This window comes from Carcharodon carcharias, chromosome 12 (assembly GCF_017639515.1).
Source record: "Carcharodon carcharias isolate sCarCar2 chromosome 12, sCarCar2.pri, whole genome shotgun sequence".
NCBI classification, from domain to species: Eukaryota; Metazoa; Chordata; class Chondrichthyes; order Lamniformes; family Lamnidae; genus Carcharodon; species Carcharodon carcharias.
The window spans coordinates 113,090,718-113,115,855 of record NC_054478.1 but is presented as its reverse complement, the minus strand read 5'-3'; the positions used below and the strand labels follow the sequence as shown (position 1 = coordinate 113,115,855).

Sequence of the window (25,138 nt, the reverse complement as noted above, 5' to 3'; positions counted from 1 at the left end):
GGAGCATGTAAGAAAGGCATGGCAATAATCATGGGTGATTTTAATATGCATATAGACAGGAATAATCAAATTGGCAAGGGTAAGCTTCGAGGGAGAGTTCACAGAGTATATTAGAGATTGTTTCTTGGAGCAATATATTATGGAACCAGCCAGGGAGCGGGCTATTCTGGATCTGGTTTTGTGTAATGAGGTGGGATTAATTAATGATCTCATAGTAAAGGATCCTCTAGAGAAGAGTGATCATAGCATGCTAGAATTTCAAGTTCAGTTTGAGAGCGAGAAATTCGAGTCCCACACTCGTGTTCTGGAAATAAACAAAGGTACTGCATAGGCATGAGGGCAGATTTGGCCCTAGTGGACTGGGCAGGAAGACTACAAGGTAGGACAGTTGATGGACAGTGGTAGATATTTAAGGAGATACTCAATTCCTCCCAAGTAAAATATATTCCAAAGAGGAAGAAAGATGATAAGAGGGGGAAAAAGCATCCATGGCTAAGCAAGGAAGTTAAAGGTAACAAAGGCAAAAACTAAGGCATACCAAATTGCAAACATCAGTGGCAGGCTGGAAGATTGGGAAACTTTTAAAGACAGACAAAGGGTTACTAAAAAAAAAATAAAAAGAGCAAAGGTAAATTATGAAAGAAAACTAGTGCAAAATGTAAAAAAACTGATAGCAAAAGCTTCTACAAGTATATAAAAGGAAAGGGAGTAGCTAAAGTGAATGTTGGTTCCTTGGAGGATGAGACTGGGGAGTTAATAGAGGGGAACGCAGGAATTACTTTTCTCAAAGGGTCGTGAATCTGTGAAATTCACTACCTCGGAGTGCAGTGGATGCCGGAACGCTGAATAAATTTGAGGAGATAGACAGATTTTTAATTAGTAACGGGTTAATATAATGCCGTTATTCAAAAAGGGGAGTTGGAGGGGCGGTGGAGGCAGAATGTAGGGAACTATAGACCAGTTAGTTTAACGTCTGTCATTGGGAAATTGTTGGAATCTATTATTAAGGAAGTAGTAATGGGGCATTTGGAAAGTCAAAATGCAATCCATCAGAGTCAGCATGATTTTATGAAGCGTAAATTGTGTTTGACTAATTTGCTAGAGTTCTTTGAAGATGTGACAAGCAAAGTGGATAATGGGGATCCCTTAGAAGTAGTATATCTGGACTTCCAGAAGGACTTTGATCAGGGGCCACACAAAAGATTAATACACAAGATAAGATCACACGGAGTTTGGGATGATATATTAGCTTGGATAGAAGATTGGCTAACCAACAGAAAGCAGAGTCGGGATAAATGAGTCTTTTTCTGGATGGCAAGCTGTAACTAGTGGAGTGCCACAGGGTTCAGTCCTTGGGCACCAACTATTTACAATCTACATTAACGACTTGGATTCAGGGATAGAATGTCCCATAGCTAAATTTGCAGTTGACACCAAAATAGGTGGGAAATTAAGTTGCAATGAAGAAATAAGAAATTTACAAATGGATATGGACAGGTTGGGTGAATGGGCCAAAATTTGGCAGATGGAGTTTAATGTGGATAAGTGAGAGGTTATCCATTTTGGTCAGAAGAATAAAAAGGCGACTTATTATTTAAATGGAGAGAAACTTCAGAATGCTTTAGTGCAGAGGGATCTGGGTGTCCTCATGCATGAATCACTGAAAGCTAGTATGCAGGTACAACGGGTAATAATGAAGGCAAATGGAATTTTGGCATTTATTGCTAAAGGGAGAGAGTATAAAAATAGGGAAGTGTTGTTGCAACTGTACAAGGCATTGGTGAGACCGCACCTGGAGTACTATGCACAGTTTTGATCCCCTTACTTGAGGAAGGATGTAGTTGCATTGGAGGCGGTTCAGAGGAGGTTCACTAGGTTGATTCCAGAGATGCGGGGCTTGTCTTATGAGGAGAGATTGAGCAATTTAGGCCTATACTCGCTGGAGTTTAGAAGGATGAGAGGAGATCTAATTGAGGTATATAAGATGCTAAAGGGGATAGACAAAGTTGACGTGGAGCGGATGTTTCCCCTTGTGGGGCATTCTAGAATGAGAGGCCATAGTTTTAGGCTAAGGGGTGGTAGATTTAAATCAGAGATGAGGAGGAATTACTTTTCTCAAAGGGTCGTGAATCTGTGGAATTCACTACCTTGGAGTGCAGTGGATGCCGGAACGCTGAATAAATTTGAGGAGGAGATAGACAGATTTTTAATTAGTAACGGGTTGAAAGGTTATGGGGAGAGGGCGGGAAATTGGAGTTGAGGCCGAAATGAGATCAGCTATGATCATATTGAATGGCAGAGCAGGCTCGAGGGGCTGAATTGTCTACCTCTGCTCCTAGTTCTTATGTTCTTATGAACAGAGTTAACATTCCAGGTCAATGATCTTCCATCAGAACTGGGTAACGTTAGGAATGTAACAGGTTTTAAGGTGGGGGGAGGTGGGGGGAAAGAACAAAAAAGGAAAGTGGAAGACAGGAGAGATTGAATGACAAAAGAGTTAGTGGTGCAAGGCCAAAAGATGTGCCAATGGGGCAAATCTGATGAAAGGTCCTTAACCAGAAGCATGAACTCTGTTTCTTCTCCACAGATGCTGCCAAACCTGTTGTGTATTTGCAGCATTTTCTACCATTTACGCAGTGCTTAATGATATGTATCTGCCTACTGTTCTCCTAAATTGAATAGCTGGTTATTGGGAGCTTAAACATTTGATTTAAAGAAGCTGCTTTTTAAGAAAAAAAATGACATCTTTACCTTTGATGCCCACATTAGCTCATTCTGGATTTGTCCTCGTTGGTTTTCCTCTTCCCCATCTTTCATCGCTGTTTTACTGCTGTCCTCCTTGCTCTGCATAAAGGGATCTATTATTTTGTTCTTTATCCTACCACCTCTAGCTCTATAATCAGCTAATAGCTTTGACAGGCTTTGGTTACTTCCTAAGGAATGAGTTATTCTAGTACTCAGCAGATCATGAGATGGAAGAATTTGAGTAGACTTTGCCTGCACATTGCCATTCAGTCCCTGAAGGTTTGTCAAGTCCTTGAGCAGTTGCTTCTTTCTCCGGAATTCTATTTCCTTTATGTCTTTGTGCAAGAGAGGGGACCAATAGACTTGTTCTGGGAAGTAGTCTCTTGTTGGACATTTCATACCTTTGTCAGTCAATAGGAAAGGCTCTCTGAAAGTAATGAAAGGAGATATGCAAAGAATGACATCTTTCAGTTCCTGCTTGAATGCAACAGAGTAGGATTTCAGTCTATCTTCAGAGGAAGTAACATGTTCAGTAATGAACAGATCTGTATCATCCTGAAGGGGATCACGGAAAAGCTTAGGCCTGTTTCCCACTGACTGATCATCAGACTCATTTAAAGATCTGGGTTGCTCACGTAAGAATGCATGATAAGTGTCAGGAGGTGTTTGATCTTTCTTACTTTCAGATATCAGTGAATCCATTATGGATGCACGGACAGAGGACGTCATAGGAGAATCAAGAAAAGGGGTGTCAAAATCTGGAGGAGCGCTATCAGGTGTGGGCCCCTCAGGTTTTACAAAAATACTGTCTCGGGAAACACTTCTTCTCAATGGTTTCTCTTCCTCACAAAATGTATTTTCTTTCGGACAGTCAAAACTAATTGCCGGAGCAAATTCAGATCCCAAGGAGACATCTTCGATTGGAGCATCAGAGTCTTTGGAAAGATTGCCAATCTTCTCGTCATTAAACAAGTCTTGTCCATCACTTTCAGCAGTCTCACCATCGATGATGGAATGGATTGATCCACTTTTAGATAAACTTGGAGGCATCGCAAACTCATCCATAAGAAAAGAAAGTTCCAGCTGAGAATGATACGCTACACAGACCATGAATATGAGAATTTCTTTCACCCTTGCTAATTCATATTCCGAAGCACCTCTCAGCTTCACAGTACAGCCCAAATGTTGGGGACAACCTTCAAAAAACATGAGTGTCTTTGTGTGACCTGGTGGGAAAATGGAGATAAATTCAAGACATTCAAAACTATATGCCAGTTATGTCACATACGATAGCAAAGACATTCATATATGGAAATTCCCAACCAGCATTTCTCTTTCTGACCTGATGTATTTTGAAACTGTTTTTTTAAATATTGTTTACGGTGTTGCCTCTTGCCAAAATATTGAAGTAATTCAGAATGAGGCCTTACACAACACAGTAAGGCATAAACCCTATTTGTATGTGGATTTAAGGCAGGAGTTGGCACCATACTACATCTTGTGAATTTCTACATTTGCTGTTTACGTCATGATCTGGATTACAAATACTGCAAACAGCGTAAATGCTGGTTTGCATGCAGCACCCACTGATTAGTAACAATTAGCTTGCCCCAACAATTCACTTACCCATGAAATTATAAATTGCTAGGTGGCTGTGACTAGCAAAACTATTTGTGAATACAGCAATTTTAAAATACTAAGAGCACTGTAATTTTTTTAAGAACAGGACACAATAATACAATACATTGAACTATAATAATTTCACAATAGTGTGTTTGAAGTTTCATTTTTTATAATTAGTTGAAATATTCCCAAATTGGGAGAAACAATAAAGAAACAAATAATGGTTCTGGGGATATTTATATTGCCTGAAAGGCACCGAGATAGGCAGGTCAGTAAAATCTTTGATTCAATATCTAGACTATGCCTAGTTAACTGATGTCAGTTATGAGGCCATTAAATTGGCAACATACTTCCTCATTAGGAATGTTAAAAATGTCACAATTTCTATTTTCAACTGATAGGCAATGAACCATGCACTAATAGGGGTAGGTGAATGGGGGGGAAGGAGGGGGGAGAGAGAGAGGACATGTCAAGTGAGCATATGATAAGGTTTGACTGCCACAACTTCCTGAGCTGAAATAATCTACCAATATTCAACAGTCTATGTCCACTATAGGAAATAATGCCACCAGCACCCATGGAACTCCAACACAAGTCTAGCTTCAGGGAGTAGAAAAAAATGCATAGGTGCATGATGTGAAGTTACTTACCATTAGGTAGTTGGAACGGCTGAAGGAAAAATTTATGGCATGTTCCAAGGCGAGGCTTTGTCAGAAGTTGGTCCATTGACATAACCAAATCACCCTGGGTAACACGACTCACTCGATCTAGCACTTGCTATGCACAAAAACAAATGCGACAGTCGTGCATCAATTTCCATAGAAACAAACATTGAAACTTCAGCATTCCCCTGCTCTTGCCAATTTTCAATCTTCTGCACTGGGCTCACAGTTTAGAGGTCAAGCTAATAAAATAACTGTCTATGCAAACTTTCAGAAATAGATTTTTTTAAATTTACAATTCAATATTTTTGATTCATATTTACTTGTAGACTCCAACAGTGGTTAAGTGTGCATGTATAATTCACTACAGTGTCCTTCGGCTAGCCAAAGGAAATTCAGCTCGGATTTCACTTCTTGATCAGTAATATTTTCCAAGTATGCTTTGAAACAGTGCCAACAGGAATATGATAGCAATATACAAACTGCAGTGAAGTTCCTCAAAATGCCATTGAAAAAATACCTCATGAAAACGAAATCAAGTTTCCAGAATTTCAAAATCACTGAAAAATTGAACCAATGATACCAAACTTAAATATATTTTGAGTAACAATTACACAGCTGTTGGTTTCTCTTATATGACACAAAAAAATGAAGACCTCACAAATTTGCATGTATAACATATTGAGAGAAAGTCAAGAAGCTAAACACTAACTGACAAAATTGGAGAACTCACTTGTTTTACATTAATAACTAAGGTGATGCCATTTTCCAGAAGCATATCTTGAGCAATACGAGAAACTGTCTTTTCCACAAGAACCAGATTTGGTCGAACATCCACTATTCGCTGCACATAATTCTTCAGAAATTCTCTTTCCTAAGTACCACAATGCAGATCACATTACTCTCCAGTATTTATAAACCATGCAACATGATGAAGTGAATATGTGAAAACCATACTGACATTGTCTTACTGATTATCCTTGCGCAATATAATTCATCTAACTTACATAACTGCAACTAAGATGCAGACCAGTTTTCAGAAACACAAACCTGTAGGACAATGGGATCGATGCATGTAAACTTGGTCTCCTCTCGATAGAGGTATTCAATAGAGCACTTCAACAGCAGAATCTTTGGATTTTTTATGTGAGGATTCATCTGCAGAGTTTTAGAACCATTGTTATACTCAAAGAATGCTACTGATCACGAACATGAACTTCATGAACTTGTAAAATGCAAATAATAATTAACAGAAGACTTAAGTTTATCATTACCTTCTTATGGGCTATGTTCTTGGTACAAACAAACCCATTAACGACCGCGGAATCAAACTTTTTACCACCCGGTATCTGAAAAAGAGCAAAGTATAATCTTGGGATACATTTTTTTGGGTTAGCAAGCAAATTGAGGTTATTTGGGATTAGAAAGGTCATGTTAGATTTAAAACTAATTCTAACATTAAATTCTTGTTTTAAAAAGGTAAATAGATTATGAGAAAACAGGCCTTGCACTTGTATAGAATCTTTTGCGACCACAGGACATTCCAAATTGTTTGCAGCCAATAAAGTACTTTTAAAGCGTAGTCATTGCTACAATGTGGGAACACAGCAGTCAATTTGCTCACAGAAAGCTCACATAAACAGTAATGCAATATTGACAATTTCTTTTGTGATGTGGATTCAGGGATAAACATTGTCCAGGGCACCAGGGATCCCACACCTCCTCTTCTTTGAAATGGTGTCACAGGTGTCCACAGATGGGGCCTCAGTTTCATGTCTCATCCAAAAGCCAGAACATCTTTAACAGTTCAGCTTTGGAGCTACAGTTCTGATACAATGGGATTTGAACACAGAACCTCCTGACTCAAAGGTGAGAGTGCTACCAACTGAGCTAAAGCTCAGACCTAATGACTAAAACAAAATCAATTAGAAGTTCCAGCTGGTAGACAGTGATTTTTTAAAAAGAGGTGCTTGTGTTGAAATGAAGCTTTGTAAATTGAACACAATTTTTCATACTAATGCTGATGTGTGTGTGTGTGTGTGTGTGTGTGTGGATGTGACTTAGCTTCAACAGATAATACCTTTTTTATATGAACAAACTGGCGGATATCCATGTCATCATCATTGTTCTTAACATCTGGATGTACAGTCTGTACAACCTGGCGGACCACCGGAACAATGATGTCTCTCCAGGATAGTGAGAGAGATTCACTGTACAGCAACTGCTGCAACAAGGCCATCATATGGCTATGGTTAGCTGAACTGGGTGTAAAAATAAGATAGAAAACAGAAGTCAATTGTTCATACTGTTACTACAATGTAAATTTGAACTGAAAACTGCACATCTTTAATGCACACATAAGATTTAAAATATTTTCCATCATATAATTACAATCCTGCTTAGAATGTTAGCAATTATGAAAATGGTGATAATTCAAGTGCTGGCTTTCAAAATATTACATAAATGAAAGGTTTCCTGAACACCTGGATCTCTACTAAAATAGAAATGTCAAAAAATGGACAACTACAAATTAACTATTGTTTTTCACATATATAGACGCTAACCATTCATACAAATTATTTATTGCTCACCTTAACTTTAAATGCTAGTTCAATTTCTTGCATACTACAATCAATTTAAATAGATGTTAAAATAAATTAATATTTAAACCTTTCAATTGAAATTTGATTTTCTATTTCTTTCTACAGAGGATAGAGAAGCTACCAAACATTTTAATCAGTGCTTCATGCATTTTAAACATAAAAGCTGCATTTTTTTGTAACATAGATCTAACATAACATACCAGAAGGGGTAGGTGCATCTATTATTTCATACTTCTGCCTCACATTGAGCAAAGCAAGCTTTTATTTTTTTAAAAATTACAATAGAGCTACATGAGATCATATTGTAGCTTTAACATATGTACATACAGTAGTCTCTCCATTGCTTGTTTCTCGCCATTTTCTTCCCTAAGGTGTTCCAGGGAGCTGTGATGCCACCCAAGTGGTGTAAAAAGGAGATCTTTGGATTTTTCTTCAACCCGACGATTAAAGAGAGATTCTGAAGACAAAATGCAGGAATAATTTAAAGTATACCTTTCAACAGTTCAAAAGGAAATTGCAGAAATTAAGATCTTGGTTTTTTTTGGTACATTTTAATAATGTTTAGTCATCAAGCAGCATCGCAAAACAGATTAAATGGTCATTACCACATTGCTGTTTGTGGGAGCTGGCTGCTGCGTTTCCTACATAATCATTGTAAAGCATTTTGGGATGTCTGGTGGCCATGACAGGTACCACGTAAATGCAAGTATTTTATTATACTTTATACATGCTGATTAAAAAACCATAGGATTTAGTTAGATGCAGCATATAAATATTTCTCAGGAACGATGGGTTAAAAAACAGCTTCGACATTCAGCAGCCCTCTTTACTTAAGTGAATGGGCTGAAAATTATCTGTTGGCAAGCACAGAAACAGAATTTCTATTTCTGTTAAGCACATTCTGGAATATGATTTAACTTTAAAGAAACAATGAATGACCAGAGTTGTGAAATTACTGCTGTCAATATTAGCAGACAAGTTAATGGAATTCAACAATAGAAATCTATATTCTTTGTTTTTTTCATAGAAGTAATCTGGTTCCTGCATATGGCTCAACTGGTGAGAAAAAGCAAGAACTGACAGTTTTATGTCATCTTATATCCCGTCTTCAGGGTGCTTTAAAGCATTTCACAACCAATGACTTAATTTTGAAGAAGTACAGTCACTACTAAGCAAGAAAACGCAGCAGTCAATTGTGCACAGTGAAGTCACTCACAACAAATGACCAGATAATCTGTGTTTTAGTGACGTTGAAGGAATGTTCATTGAGATACTGTGAGACTCCTTATCTTTAAATAGGATCATGAGATCAATTACATTCACTTGGAAGCAGGCAGGGCCTTCTCAACTAAAAATGTCACTTCCCCCAGTATCAGCCTAGATTAAATCCAGGCTTTTGGGATAGACTTAAATCTTGTCTCAGAGGGAGGAGTGTAACCAATTAAGTTTACATACAAGTACAAATAACCATACATCTTGCAAATTTTACTTAAATCTTTCAGGCATTTAAGGCAAATTCATAGTCATGGTTATAGATCCCTCAAACAAACCATTCTGTACTTATTATCGTTATGAATTTTACACCTAAACTTTTACTTACCTTTAATAAAGGCATCACTTATACCAATGACTTGCTGTACTCCATCTTCAGATACCAAGAACTCTGTCAAAGGACATAAATTGACATAGGTCAGCTAGCAGCTAACTACAATATATAGTCCACATGCCTGCAAATGGCTATTGGAATTGAAATCAGCATTTTTTTAAAAACAATTTTGTTTATAGCTGTTTATTAACACAAAATAAAAGTTTGTGAATTTTTTTCTGAAAATTGTAGCATTCAAAAATGTAAAACACTAAACCATTTAGTCTTAGCTATATCCCAAAGGGTCCCCTTTCAAAGGTTTGTGTGCAAAAGTTGGCTATCTAGAAGCAACACAGAGGAGACTAAACAAACCTTGGTTTAGCACAATAACAGGATAAGAGAAAACACAGCACCAAAATCATATAGATGCATTGTACTCAGCAAATTACAGGGCCTTGCAGCAACGATGACATTAGCTTAGGAAAGCTGAAATACAAGGAGACATTAAACAACAGCAGTACTGTGATAGTAAATGAATGAGGTAACTGTGGTTTTAAAATTGACAGGCCAAGAAAAGATGAAAAAGATAAACAAGGACAGGGACACAAGCTTGTAGGCATCCAGCATAGCAAAAAGACAACAACATGTCATCCACAGAGTACTAGGTCAGTCAGAGTGCAAAAGCTGGCTGCAAAGCAGATATAAAAACAAATGTTATCATGCATAAATCTGGAAATAAAAGTTACAGAACTTAGTTAACAGATTAATCTTTTTTTTGTACAGGGAATGGTGATAAAGCAGTGTGCAGGGGTTTGGGCAAGAGGTGGTAAAATAATCAGGACTGTTTCATTGGCAAGCCAAGGTGCAAAGACAGTCCAGTATTCAAAGGCATAAGGTTCACTTCTCCAATAAAAAAAATTACAGCAACATTTTTTTTAATGAAGATTTTCCTCAAAGTAAAAGCTAGGCTTCAAAACTCTATACTAACCATAAGATGTCAACCATTGCTTAACCTTCAGTCACATTTACTTCTTCTTGGGCATTATCTTCTTCCAAAGCATTGGAGTAAAGAACTAAACTTCATTCCTACCACTCTTTCTAGCATTGTGTTTCTTTTTCCCTTCCATACCTTTCTGATCTGCTGGATGTGTTGGGACATACGGGTACTTGGAATGTTTCTTGATATGAAAGTTGACATTGTCCAGTTCCACATTTAGGCTGATAGAAGCTGCAGAGTCGCTGTCCACGACTGACTGAAAGCTGCTTACTGATGTACGCTTGCTAGGGCTGGAAAAGCCTGTAAAAAATTATGATGACTGTGTTCGTGGAAATTCAAGCAAAGCACTTTCAGCCTATGACATGCAAATTGTGTACCAAGCCAGGTTATGGCTTGTATTTTTTTTAAATTTAACACTAAACACTTGGTATTCAATTCTGAATCAGTTTGTTGTGCCACAATGTAGCCTGTATCACAGTGGTGATGGATCAATGGCACAGGTGCCCAAAGTTGCAAGAATGGTTAATTCTAGTGGAAAGTGAAAATCTTAATTTGCCCAAGGTATTTAGCAGCAATTCGAGATTCTTGCATGCCATGACATGAAGACACATTTGTACTTGAAGTTTGTGTTTTGCTTGGCTCATATCTTGGACACCCTCCCATTTAGATGACTCTGCAAACCGGAATGGGAAAATTAATGACCTGGAACAGGGAAAGGCAGACACCATAAAACAGGGAAGCGAGAAGTCTCACTGATGTTGGCATGTAACAATCAGATAAGCCTACGCTTTGTTACTTAATGGCACAATTTCAAAAAGATTCACCATCGCTGTAAATGTCATTTTATTTTTCTCCTGTAATAGCTAATGCAGCTGAAAATAAAATTAAAATGTCATCATGTCGTGTTGGCATTCACGTTCTTGTTCCTCTCCTTCTTCACCACAGCTTTGCAGCTCTTTTTCTCTTTCCTCAATACAGTGTCACTCAACTATTTAGTGCATGTATAGTGTTTTGATCTCAATTTGTTTTTGTAACATGCATGCTAGAGTCTATTTAATATCAAACATTTGCTGGACAACTAAATGCCATTGTAAAGCTATTACTGTTTACCTAGTTCAGTTTAGCAGCTTTCTTCAGACTGCAAAACACAAGAAAGTTCTCCACATCAAAGATGACAAAAATATAAGCAGCTATTTTCATGACCAAAGTAACCTTGCAGAAAACCTACATGCTGAAGTATCCAAAACAACATATTAAGGGGAAGGAACAGGAACACAAGAGAACATCTTTTAAAAGTTAAACTTATGGTAATAATTGTGCCACTTACATAAATGCTTCATAAATCCATGGCAGGGCAACAGTACAAATAACAGTCATGAAAGTTCTCACAACTATGGCCACTAGAGATAGAATATAAATACACCACACAATATGAAATAGCATGTATTCTGTATTTTGAGCAACCATATTTCTACCATTCTAACACAAACAATGCTCAAATAGCAAAACTGGAAATAGTATACACTGTATACTACTTGTATGATACATTCTACACTGGATTAGAAATAAAGATAGTCCACAGAAGGAAATGGACTGATTTGAACTCTTGGCTGCACTGTAAACAGACCATTAAAAGTGTGCTGATTGTGATGGTGCTTAAAGTAGTTTTTTTTATGCTTAACTATACATTTTAAGAAACAGAATATACCGATCAGTACATGGGACAGGGAACCTTACCAATTCTGCACGAGTACAAAATAGGAAGTGGAAAAAACATACAATAGAGAAGAGCAATCACCACTAACCAATGTTAGAATTTAGCAGTGGGCAGCAAACATACACACATATGTACAGTGTTCAAGTACCAAAGAAGCTATACAAGGCAAATTTCTTTAACTTCTTTAAAACTTCCCATTTACATATGTCAAAAGATGAACTTTAAATAATTTATGAAATGAAGTACAAAAAGTGTAAATGTATCATTACAAATAGAACATGTTCAATGGATATTACTACACAAATTCTCACATGTACACATCACTGATAGATATTTACAAAGCAGCAGTTCTGGCAGGCCTCACCAGATCAGCTGTAATATCTTTTGGTGTCTCTTGTTTTACTACTTTTTTGATGTTCCTGGCTCATGTACTTCTTGCAGGAAAGTGACCTTCTCTATGTTCCTCTCTTCACAAAGAATTGAACACTCCCCTCCCACTCCATCCAAATGGGGAATTGCTTACTGTCTTCTCAGCATCACTCCACAGCAGCAGAGTATGGAAATGGAATTAAAATGGGTCCTATCTATCCATGTTTCTGTCAATTATTGCTATAATTCTAACACACTGTGCAGCTTCTCTACTCCATTTATCAAAACCAAGGTTCAAAGTTAGGATTGTTGTGAAGTTACACATTAGACTGAAACTTTACTTCTTTGTGTTGCCAAAGTCTAACGAAATTAATTATAGGCTCTTTTGCTACTCCTTGGCTAGTCTATATTTCTTTTTAAAATCTTGAGGAAAAGCATAGCTTTGCTACTGTGTAAAAAGCACTGATCAGGTATTTTCAGAAATTCGCAAATGTCAAAGCTCTGATGGATTTTTGTATTTGCATCACCAGGGCATAACATACCTTCTAGTCTTCTCTCGCATTCAAACCCCACTATCCCAGGGAATTAAACAAGCTGCAGTTTCATAATCCAACTAAATATCAGTCATACAAAAAAAACAGTTACAGCAACTATGTCAGGAGGGTGTGACTAACAAGTCAGGTAGGTGTGGGGGTGTAGCATGTATTAATGGGAGAACCTCAGCCCTTCATTTTGATCAACAGGTAAGAAGTGCTTGCCAGCAGATTGATAAGTAGATTGATAAGGAACTGATTGAGAAATAATAGGGTTATTAGAACTGACCAGAACTTTTTCTCCATTTTCCATTCAAGTTTCATAAATGTGCTTCACCAATTCCTCAGATACAGAAGCATCTGAAGTGCTCTTAGGGTGTTTACTGAGTAGCAATTTTTCTAACCAAAAGTTCTTGTTTCTCCCTTTCTTTTGAGAAAAAAAATTAATTTGGCAAGAACTATATACACATGTAAAAAAAGGTTTTTATACGCTTCAAATTAATTGTTCTCTATATTAGCAATAATACCCAACTACTATTAAAATGTAAGCTCTCACACTTCTTTCCACCTCTCAGTATAAAGAATTAACCTTACCTGCTGCATCTTTAAAAACATGACTTACTTTGCATGATTTCTTCTCCATCATCCTGCATCTGCTCAGTGTCGCTGTCATCAAACTTGATGTCCTTAAACCATGATGGTTCAGAATTGCCTTCGACCGAATTTATTGAATCGCTGTCTGGAGAGGGTGTCTCGGAAAACTCTGTACTCTGGAATTCAAGACATTGGTTTAAGAAAGTTCCTCTTCCAAATCTTGTTCCTTCATATGGCAGGTTAGAATTTGTAATTATTTGAAACAGGCTGTTTATAAATGTCAGTGTTCAAATGGAAAGTCTCAGATGCTACATTTAACACAAACTAACTTTTTTCAGCGTGAAACATGAACGTATAGATAAAAGTACTTCCCACTGTTCAATAACTTCCTTAGACACCACTTTCAATTCTCTAGCTTCTTTATTGTTTAACGCACAGGGAAGTTTGAAATTTAATACCCTCAAGCATGAATTAGGGGAATGTGGTAGAGAATTAACAATTGTTTTCCTTTTCTCAAAAATGAGAACACAAAATACATAGAGCATGCAGCAAACCAACTGACAATCGAGAAAAATCTAAGGAACAGCTTCAACATAAGTGATTTGGCTGGGATCCTATGTAAGACTGAACAGGGCTGTGTTAGGAGTAAACGAAAATTCACGCGGTGAGGTCTACTATCACTTCACTGCTCTGATCACAATTTTCTTCCCCCAAACCCTGAGAGGCCACTGGCCATTATTTCCCTGCCAACTGCACATAAATGGCAGCTTTTGCTTAGGGGCCAGGTCCCAAGAGGATTTCCCATCCATTTCCCACACTTACCACCCTCGTCCAGAGCCACCATGTGGAAGGAAGTGCCAGGAAGCAAAAGTAAAGGTTCAGAATTCCTCTGCCAAAGGGGGAGGGTCTTGTAACAGTCTCTTCTCCTATCAAGTCCGGTCCAGTACTGACCTGCCAAAGGCTGTCACCTTTGGGAATAGCTGCCTCTTTAAGGTACTTCATCACATCTGCTGCAATGCTGCCAGGCTTTTGTGCTTTTACACTGGCAGGTTATCTTTTGGTGGCAGGAAGCACATTCAGAGCTCATCACGGGCATGAGATGAACATTGAACATGGAAAATTGGTCGAAGCTGCGGCAAATTTGACAGGATAGTAAGATGTCCTGCTTCACTAGAATTCCATGCTGAAGAGCAAAATTCCAGTCTCCTCTTCTCTTTTTCCTGATCTTGTATTTAAGGGACTGGAAACAAGTTGGCCAGGCCTCCTTTCCAAAGCCAACATTAAGGTTACAACTAGCAAAATGGTGACAAATCGGTCTTTTGACATGGAAGAATGAGCGCTTTGGCTTACCACCAAACTTAAATATTTGTGAATAAACCCATCTATCTGAAAGTGAAAACAAATTTATTTAGCTAAAGTGAACATGTTAGTTTACAAAAGAAAATGCCATTGAATAAAAATGAATGCAGCCAACACTAGGGGCAGAATTTTCCATTGTTTGGGGGGTGGGGGGTGGTGGTGGGAGGGATAAGAGTGGGTGCAAGGGATAAGAGCGGATGCAGGCAGTCGTGGACCTGATTGCCGCCCTTAATTGGGTCCGCGCCACCATTTTACGTGGGCGGGTCAATTAAGGCCCGCCCAGCGTATTTGCCGTGTCCTGTGGAGACCAGGAGTGTCCAGGTTGCAGCGGGCGTGTGCACAGGTCGCCGGGTCCAATGGCAACCCGGCAGTCTGTTTAAAAGGCCTGGCAGCCTCCTGTAGGCTGGTGACAATGTCCAGTTTGAGGGTGTCCCTCGCTTTTCAGATGAATGCCTTGCTGCCCTCCTTGAGGAGTTGGCAGCACAGTGGGAGTTGTTGGTGCCCAAGGATGGGAGGAGGAGGCCCCCCGACATGACCAAACGTGCCTGGGAGGAGGTGGTGAGCTCCCGCAACGTAGTGTGGTGCTCCTGGATCCAGTGCTGTAAGCGCTTCAACGATTTGTTGCTCTCTGGAAGGGTGAGTACTGTGTTGGAGTGGGGCATTTAAACCAGCAGGTAGCCTTAGACTTTGAGGTGCAGCCACCTCCCCCCCACCCCACTCCCCCTCCAAGTCTTACTGTTGTGACTGCATTGAGTCATGTAGGGCATTCTTCCTTCGCTGTGTGGGCATGCAGATAGTGCCCATGCTTAGATCAGCCTGAGTAGTTCATGAGGAGATGAGTTCTCCCCTGCACCATGTGTTGCTCCTAGTCACACATGACTAGGGGGCAACCTGCAAGAGATGCGGTTAGGCGCATACTCAGAACTCCTATTCAGGGTGATGAGATGATAGAAGGGGAGCCTCAAGGCACCGTGGCAAAGAGCCATCTGCTGCCCTCGACGCTGCATGTAGTTGCGTGTCCCTGCTATGGAAGCAAAGACTGTGTGGTTCCTAAAGTGATGTACGCAGCATGTATCCAAGGTGGCCATTGGAGGAACTGGGAGCAGGCGTACTATCTTTGCGTGAGTGATCAGCAGTAGTGGGGAGAGGAGGCAATGAAGGCCTGATATGGCCCATTGTGGTTGGGGATGCAGCGTGCGCGTGCAGAGTCCATGTACAATTTGCCGTAATGAATGGTGTTCTCTCTTTCTCAGGAGAAGAATGCTCATAATGCCTTGGAGCGTGCAAGGTCTGGAAGCGGCCAGGCACACCACCTCATGTTAAGCAGCTTCCAGCAGGAAGCCCTTGAACTTGAGGGGCGCCATGCACCCAGGTCAACTGGTGTCGGTAAGGCTGGGGTGGAATGGCCAGGTATTGAGCCAACAGTGAGATCCACAATGTCCTCCTAATATCCATAACACTGATGATTATCAAATTTGTTATTGTTGCAACATTGCTCTGTCAGAGAGTGATAGAGTCAGAGGTGTGGAGCACAGAAAAAGGCCCTTCGAGGATGCACGGATCAAACACATACCTAAATATTTTAATCCCATTTCCCAGTACTATGCCCATAGCCTTTAATGTCATGGCATCGCAAGTGCACATTCAAAAACTTATTATATGTTATGAGGGTTTCTGCATCTACTACCCTTTCAGGCAGTGCGTTCCACATTCCCACCACCCTCTGTGTGCAAAAGTTGTCCATCACATCCCCTGTAAATCTAATGCCCCTTACCTTAAATCTATGCCACCTGGTTACTGATCCCTCCCCCAAAGGGAAAAGTTCCTTTCTGTCTACCCTATCTATGCCCCTCATAAGTTTATGTACCTCAATCAAGTCACTCCTCACTCTCCTCTGCTCCAGGGGAAATAACCCCAGTCTATGCAATCACTCCTCATAAGTGAAACTCTCCAGGCCAACCAACATCCCGGTAAATGTCCTCTGCACTCTCTCCACTGCAATCACATCCCTCCCATAAAGCACATTTCAGAACTGTAGCGGTGGCCTAAGCAGCGTTTTCTGCAGTTGGAACATTACTTCCCTGCTCCTATATTCTGTGCCTCGGCTAATAAAGTCAAGTATGCCATATGCCTTCTTAAATACCCTTGTCCCGCCAATCTAAGGGACTAGTGGACATGCACACTCTGATCCTCGTTACTTCCCACGATCCAACCATTCATAGTGTATTCCTGTGTCTTGTTTGTCTTGCCCAAGTGCATCACCTCACTTATCCACGTTAAATTCCATTTGGCACCTGACCAACCCATCTATAAGCTCCTGTAATGTAAGGCTATCCTCTTCATCATTTACCACCCCACCAATGTTCGTGCCTATTGGTTCTGGAAGGTTGAGCGCATAATGAGAAAGGGGGAAAGGGATGAAGTGTGTCACTGTGTGCACGCTAAATGATCGACTGTCCTTGTTGTTCATTTCAGCATCATCAGAGCATGGCTGGCAGAAGGAGCTGCAGATGCCCCCTCTCACACCTGAGGGCCCTCAAGTGTCACCTGCGTCACACCATTTCTGCGAGGCAGGCACCAGCACAGATCCTAGCACCTCGGTGGGCATTGGATCATCGGTTAGTGTCCCGGGGCCCAGTGGAGAGGCCACTTCACAATCGCTGCAGGAGCTGTCAGAGACAGAGTGCCGATGGTACCAGCAGTTGGAGGACTGCAGTGGACCAGGCACATGCTCAGTTGGTGCCTGATGATGTGCCTCTGAAGTCGTCCGTGACGCAGCAGCTGCAGAAAATGCGGCCAGGTGTGCGGAGGCATCTGAGAGTGATACATGAGGCTATGCTTCGCTTGGTGTCCGTGGTGGAGGAGTCCACGCGGAGCATCACTGATGCAATCATGCTTCGTGCTTCCTCCATGGAGAGAGTGCAACTCTCATGGAGGGGGGCTACCAGGGGTTGCACTTGGGCCTGCAAGCCCTCACAGGGGCATTGTCCACAGCTGGTCAGTGCAGGAGATGGTGTGGGCTTCAAGCTTCCCAGCTCGTTGCCCATCCATCCCAGGGAGGTCCAAGGCGACCGCAGCAGCTGCCTGTTGTATCTGCGGGCTCCTCTCAGGGCGCTCCGAATAAGGGCACCAGCTCCTCCACCCCTCTCCCAGTGACCATATCATCCGGTGAGGCTGCGACGACTGAGGAGATGCCAGCTGTGGAGCTGGCAGTTCCCTCCTAGGCGGGCCAAGCACAGGTTCCAGGGGCCAAAGGATGACCGCCAAGGTCATTGAGGCCAACAGGACAGCAGAGTCAGCAGGCTGTCTCAGCTGCCACACCGAGCAACGGGGCAGCACCAAGATGTAGCACTCGTAAACAGAAACGTAAGACACATTAGGCACACCACGGGTTTCTCAGTGGCACTTTTATGTTGGCCCTAGATTAGGTCCTTGGAATTTATTTTTGCTTGCCTACAGTATTTTTTTGCAATTGGGAGAACATCTGATTTGAAAATTAAAAATCAGATGTGTGACCATGGCTGAGGGTGGCTCGTTTGCTCTGCATGTGTATTTTTAAGAAAAATGTCACGAGTGTTTGTTTGAACATTCAAATTTATGTACAAGGCCCTTTGTTCCTACTGATGACCTGGCAGATTTTGCACTTAAGTGCCAAGTATGGATGCGCCAGGCAAGGCTGCTCCTGCTAAATCATTGGTGTTGTGCTAGCTGAAGGTTCATTGGATTAAAACCTTCCGGGTGTCCCTGCCTCCTTTGTGTAGTCCTGTGTCAACATCTACCCCCTCAGCATTTCCCTGTGTATGCTCATCCTCAGAATCAGTGCTAGACTCATCATGTGCAGTCACAGGCACTGCGTCGATGTCTTCATCGTCCACTGTGTCCCCTCTTTCCAGCACAAGATTGTGGAGAGCGCAGCATGCAACCACTATTAACGACACATGATCTGTGGGGTACTGGAGTGCGCCCCGAGCAGTCCTGGCATCAGCAGCACATCTTGAGAAGACCAATGGCTCTCTCCACCACAGCCCTTGTGGAGGCATGGCTCCTTTTGTAGTGCTGCTCAGTTTCTGATCTGGGATGGCGGAGAGGTGTCATGAGCCACCTTCTGAGGGGATAGCCCTTGTCAACCAGCACCCATCCATCAAGCCGGGCTGGAGCAATGAAGAGACCCTGCACCTGGGAGTGTCTGAGGATGTAGGCATCGTGGGAGCTGCCTAGGTACCTTGCACAGACTTGTAGAATCAGCGTCCTGTGATCACACACTATCTGCACGTTCATGGAGTGGAAGCCCTTCCTGTCGACGAAGGCACCGGGCTCACCTACTGGCGCCTTAATGGTCACACGTGTGCAGTCTATTGCACCCTGGACACGGGGGGAAGCCAGCAATGGACGCGAAGCCTCTGGCTCTCTGTGCCTGGCTTGTCTGGTCGCAGCGGAAGTGGATGAAAGTCAATGCCCGTCTGAACAGAGCGTCTGTGATCTGCTTGACACAAGTGTGGACAGTTGATTGGGAGACACCGCAAAGATCATTCACCGAAGCCTGGACGGAGCCAGAGGCATAGAGATTGAGGGCAGCTGTGACCTTCAGTGCCACTGGCATGGGGTGTCCGCCTACACTGTTAGGCGAAATCTCAGGACCGATCATCTGACAGATATAGTTCACTGTCTCCCTTGACAGTCGGAGCCTCCTTCGGCACTGCACCTCAAGACACACTGAGGTAGCTGCTTCCCTGCCTGTATACCCTGGCAGCAGGATAGTGGCATCTTCCACCTTGGCCCTGCACCCCTTGTGCCTGCGCCTGTACTCCCAAAGGTGGCTCCCTTGGAGGCTGAATGTGCACTCCTGGCCTCCTCCTCCTTCTAGCCCTCCCTCCCTCCTCAGAGGAGCTGCCTCCAGTGGACATGTCAGAACCCATACCCAGGCTATTGGGAGGCTTCTGGAAAGCTACAGGCCCGCAAAAGATTCCTGACTGCAGAGTGCTGACCTGAAGGTTCAAAGTACACAGAAAGCTGCTGGAATGTGTTCTGAACTACTGCAAATCACACAGGCAAGTTTAAAATACTTTCTCCAATAAGTACTCCACAAAGCAGATTGACGACCCCACTGAGACCTCTTATCCCACCTGTGGATGAGGTTCATAGAAAAGTCTCTTACCCGCCTGCCCGTTGCACTCATCCGAAGATCGCATGAGCACCTAAAAATCGCTGTCGATTGAAGACTAAAGGGCCGTAACTGGCCTGTTAATTATGGCAGGCGCACGTCGGACATCATCGCGCACCCGCCCAGCAAAATATCGCGATGGCACGTGGTGACATCAGGACACTCGCTCGACATCACCGTGCGACATTTTACACGCGGACTTGCAGGGCCCACCCCCACTTCCCCCACGCTTCAAACTGAAAATTCTGCCCTGGGTTGTAGTAGAGATTTGTCCTGTAGCTGAACAAGTCAAGATAGTTTGCTTATATTTCCCTGCCTGACATGGTTCAAATCATTTGAATTTTTTTCTTGTTTTAAATGTGTCTTAGGTACATTTAGAATTAATACTACTGTAAAACTAAACCAGAAAGGCACACAGTTTCTCAATTATTGCACAACAAATTTCATTAGCATAACAATAAAACTTATGTACATAAAGAAACATCCCAAGGCACTTCACAGGAGCATTATAATCAAAGTATGACACTGGTTCACATATGAGATATTAGGTCAGAGGACCAAAAGCTTGGTCAAAGAGGTAGGTTTTAAGGAGTGTGCTTAAAGGAGGAAAGTGTAGTAAAGAGGCAGAAGGTGTGGAAAGAGTATGCCAAAGCTTGGGGCTTAGGCAACTAAAGGCATGGTCACTAATGGTGGAGCAAGCAAAATTGAAAATGCACAAGAGGCCAAATTTAGAGGAACATTCTAAGATATCTTAGGGTTGTGGAATTGGAGGAGTTAACAGAAATAGGGAGGGGGCGAGAGCATGGGGGAATTTGAAAACAAGATGAGAATTTTAAAATTGAGATTTGCTTGACCTGGAGCCAATACGGGTCAGCAAGCAGAGGGGTGATAGGGGAACCGGACTTGCTGCGAGTTAAGATGCAGGCTTCAGAACTCTGAATGACCTCAAGTTTACAGAGGGTTGAATTTGAGAGTCTAGCCAGGGATGCACAGGAAAATTTGAGTCTAGAGGTAACAACGGCACGTGTGAGGGCTTTAGCAGCAAATAAGCTGAGACAGGGTTGAAGTCCAGCCTTGTTACAGAGTGGATTTAGGTGGCCTTAGCAATGGCGTTGTGACACCAAGTCACAAACTGTTTTAGTTTCAGACTGTTGTCATGGTGAGCGATAGAAATCGTAGCTAGGGAATTGAATTTGGAGCTGAGACAGAAAACAATGGCTTCAGTCTTCACAATATTTAACTGAAGGAAATGTCTGCTCATGCAGATCTGGATGTCGGATAAGCAGTCTGATAATTTGGCAACAGAGAGTGTGATGCAGAGGTATTGCTGGGTGTTATCAGCATACATGTGAAAACTAACGCTGTGCCTTCAGAGAAATAGAAGGAGGCCAAGGAGTGATCTTTGGAGGACACAAATGGTAATGCTGTGGTTAGGAGGAGGAAAGGCCATTGCAAATGATTCTCTGGCTATGATTAAATGGAGAAAAAATGGAACCAGTTCAGAGCAATCCTACCTAACTGGATGACAATGGAGAGGCTTTGGTCAACTGCATCAAAGGCTGCAGACAAGTCGGGAAGGATAAGAAGGGGAAGTTTATCTTTGACACAGCCACATAGGATGTCATTATGACTTAGTTAAGAGCTGTTTCAGTACCCAGGGTGAAAGTGGCCAAAGACAAAAAGTCCTAAAAATTATCGGCTGAAGAAAAAAGGTCTGACTTTTTTTGTGACAAGGAATCATGTAATTATAGCACTTTTTATAATCTGTTGTGGAATGCAAATGCTTCTCGGATACTTCAAACGGATGGACTTATTTGACTTCGAATGGGTAGAAACATTAGCTTGCCTTCTATTACTGTCAAGGCTGTGGACCAATGCATTTGTATCAAATCACCAAAGTTACCTCAGCAATTCAGCATTCAATGCAGTTAGTGCATGTAATACAGGATGAAGTCCATACGAACAACAGAACATGACTCTGTACATAATGTACAAAGTGAAGCAAAGGACTACAGCTGTGCTTTGCAAACTACTTTCCAATGTGACCCCATTTTAACTCACCACCACCTCAAGGGCAACTGGGGATGGGCAACAAAGGCTGGCCTTGCCAATGAAGTCCACATCCCATGAACAAATGCATTAAAAAATACTCTCGGAAATTAACGTAACCCCATAAGCCAGCAATAAAGCTATGTAATAATATTTGGAAATAATTAAAGTTTGCGTTTTACAGATCAACATATAATAACACATTATATAAATAAGAAAATTTTAAACAAAATGTCATTATTTTATGTATTCATATAGATTTCAGCCAAGCTCTCCATATTCCATGGTGATGGAAGACTCAGTGAAGACTCTCTCCTCCTCATCATGCATACATTCTAATCAACTCTTCTCCCCCACAACACCCTCCAGCTACAGCTCATCCTCGGCCGGTGGTACTTAGATTCCCACTGCCGGGGAAGGACGAGAAACCTGCCCAGGGATAGGAACTCAGGCTCAGGCCCCTCAGGCTGGGAGCATAGCTACGGTCATCATTGAGCCATCATTGAGCACTTGGGTAGCACCGGGATCCAGAGTACATAGAGCCAGTGGAGGCAGAAAGTGACTGCTGCCAAGGGTGTGGCAGAAATTGCAACTGGATGAATCCCCCAGCCCGATCTTGGAAACAGAAACTTAAGTTAAAGTGCAGACTGCGGTGGGTCAGGGCCTCAGACTGGGGAGAAGATCCAGCCGTCCTCCACCAGTGGCAGCAACTCCTGCAGCAGAGGTAGCACCAGAAAAACGGCCCATTGCAGGAAGGTTCCCTGCAGAGTTCACCTAGTAGCCGGGCACGGCCTCTGCATCTCCCTATCACAGAACGTGAATAATCGGGGCAATAAGTGGATTCACTGGAAGTCAATGCTAGGTCAGAATTGGCTACGGATTAAAGAAAGATGGGCTGAGTGACAACTCTCCTTGGCCAGGCAGAGTTCAGGGAAAAAATTTAAAAGGGTCTGTAATCCAAAAGTCAGAAATCCACCAAAAGGTGGAAATTTCTCATCCCTGCAGTACTGTGGCAGGAACAGAAAGCAGATTGGAGGGATTTGAACATGGTGTTCCAGGAAAGATGGAAACAGGTTTTCGGGAGACAATAACACCTTCAGGGGCTTTGGAGATAAGGCTAAGCCAACTAACTAAGTTATCAACTATAATATATATAACCACACTGTTCATTATTGTGGTGTACCAGAAATTGGCAATGCTGAAGTAGACAAGTGCTACATTCACTTACTTGCAAAGGCCTGTATAAGGCATATTCATCCCTAAAGAGCTGATCATGATGGGTTACACAGTCAAACCATCGTCCATCCACTAATGCTTGACCAATGGCAATTGCCTGAGCTCTGAAATGAAAAGATATTGGATGAAACAGATGCTGTAGTAACACTTAAATACACAAAACTGCACCTTGAGGTAGCGATTATTACACTACAGATTTCCAAAGTATTGCTCAATCTGCTATAATTGAAAGGAAAATGTGGAGTATTATTCTATGATAGGTTAATTTACAAAAACAATCCCTTTGAGACACATCAGGTACTCTTATATAACATAAACTATTTGATTCTCATGCACAAAATACATAATAAAATTTCAGATTTGAGGAAGAGAGGGCAAATTCATATTCAATGTTTTTATTTTAAACAGCTTTTGATATCGCACAAACTGACTTGTAGAGAACAAATAGAACAAAAATGAAATTATTTGATAGATAAGCTAATATAGCAGAGATTTTTCACTCAAGATGACACAGGCATAAATAACTAGTTAAGATGTTTTACAAATGCAGAATGAGGGAAACAATATTGATATGGCATCAGGAACACTTCCTGCTCTTCTTGAAATAGAGCAATAGGATCCACCTCAACCACCAGAAAAACTAACCAGAACCTCAGTTTCACAAGAAACCAAAAGCAGGTAAGAGAGACCTCAAAATAAAAATTATATTTAAGAAGGATAGTGTGTATTAAAGTTTAACTCAAAGAATGAAAGGATATAGGTTTACATCAACAATTCACCATATAGGGAGTTCCAAACAATACGCTGGCAAGGTGCGAAGCAGAGAACAGGCACTTTCTCCACAGGACTAGGGACATATGAAATTTAGAGAAAAATTTGCACATCTTTTAATGTTGACACATCAACCAAATTCAATAAACTACAGGGCAAGAGGGGTAGTGCAGTGTGGGAGAATCAAGGAAATGGTAAATTCAAAAAGCAGTAAGGGAATTGTCAAGGCTCCAGAGCAGAGCAACATTTTGAATAAAATTAAGTAGAGTGGATCAGGAGGAGACAGTGAAAGTAAAAAAGGTGATTTGTGACTAAGGTAGTGTCAGGCAAAATTAGAAAAAAAGTCAAAGCTAAAGATGCTATCTCTGAGTGCATGAAGCATTCATAACAAATTAGCACAGATTTGCAGCTCTTGCTTGAGACTTTCCCTGCCTGGTTGATGCTCTGTAACTACAAAGCTTAAAAAGGTAATCCTTTTATTCAAAAGCTTGCAATTCTCTGAAGAGGCTTCAGGCCAATCCACATCCAACAACCTGCTCTACAAACTCTGTTCACATTTTGACAACTGTGACAAATTCCACTACAGCAGCTGAGACAATCTACAACATTCTAAATAAAACAACCCACAACGTCCTAAAAAAAGTCAATTCGCCCTATCTCCCAATGTTAAAGGGGTCCTTTAAAAGAACGGTTTTTATTTTATTTTTTCATGGGACATGGGCGTCACAGGCTAGTCCAGTATTTATTGCCCATCTCTAATTGCCCTTGAGAAGGTGGTGGTGAGCCACCTTCTTGAGCTACATCAGTCCATAAGGTGTAGGTACACTCAGTGTTAGGAAGGGAATTCCAGGATTTGGATTCGGATCTGCATCTTCACCAAAAACTAATCATTTCTTCTTTGGGCCATAACCAGTGTGCCAAGTTTTGTTCAAAACCGTCCATTAATTTTTGAGATACATTGTTTACAGAAAAACAGGCTACCAAATGAGCGAAAATACTACCTTCACTCATTTTCAGTGACAAGGATAATTAATGTGGTTGCAAAACAACGATGGTTTGAAACTAAATATTCCAGTATACTTCACTTTTAGAAGGGATAGACAAAATGGAAAAGGGTAGCTCTGATAATAAAGG

General features: G+C 41.5%; 1 protein-coding gene across 3 annotated transcripts in view; it reads right to left on the bottom strand.

Moving 5' to 3' along the window:
• pikfyve (phosphoinositide kinase, FYVE finger containing) overlaps nucleotides 1-25,138 on the bottom strand; it is a 173,568-nt gene that overhangs the window by 62,758 nt on the left and 85,672 nt on the right. For 2 of the 3 annotated variants that reach the window (XM_041200720.1, XM_041200722.1), the window contains exons 10-20: nucleotides 23,226-23,337; nucleotides 13,457-13,604; nucleotides 10,348-10,515; nucleotides 9,234-9,296; nucleotides 7,961-8,090; nucleotides 7,111-7,291; nucleotides 6,305-6,379; nucleotides 6,081-6,188; nucleotides 5,764-5,904; nucleotides 5,019-5,145; nucleotides 2,752-3,971 (exon numbers count right to left, since the gene is read on the bottom strand). In XM_041200720.1, the coding sequence (XP_041056654.1) occupies nucleotides 2,752-3,971; nucleotides 5,019-5,145; nucleotides 5,764-5,904; nucleotides 6,081-6,188; nucleotides 6,305-6,379; nucleotides 7,111-7,291; nucleotides 7,961-8,090; nucleotides 9,234-9,296; nucleotides 10,348-10,515; nucleotides 13,457-13,604; nucleotides 23,226-23,337 (2,473 nt within the window). The remainder of the gene's footprint in view (nucleotides 1-2,751; nucleotides 3,972-5,018; nucleotides 5,146-5,763; nucleotides 5,905-6,080; nucleotides 6,189-6,304; nucleotides 6,380-7,110; nucleotides 7,292-7,960; nucleotides 8,091-9,233; nucleotides 9,297-10,347; nucleotides 10,516-13,456; nucleotides 13,605-23,225; nucleotides 23,338-25,138) is intronic. The other variant, XM_041200723.1, reaches the window with a different exon arrangement.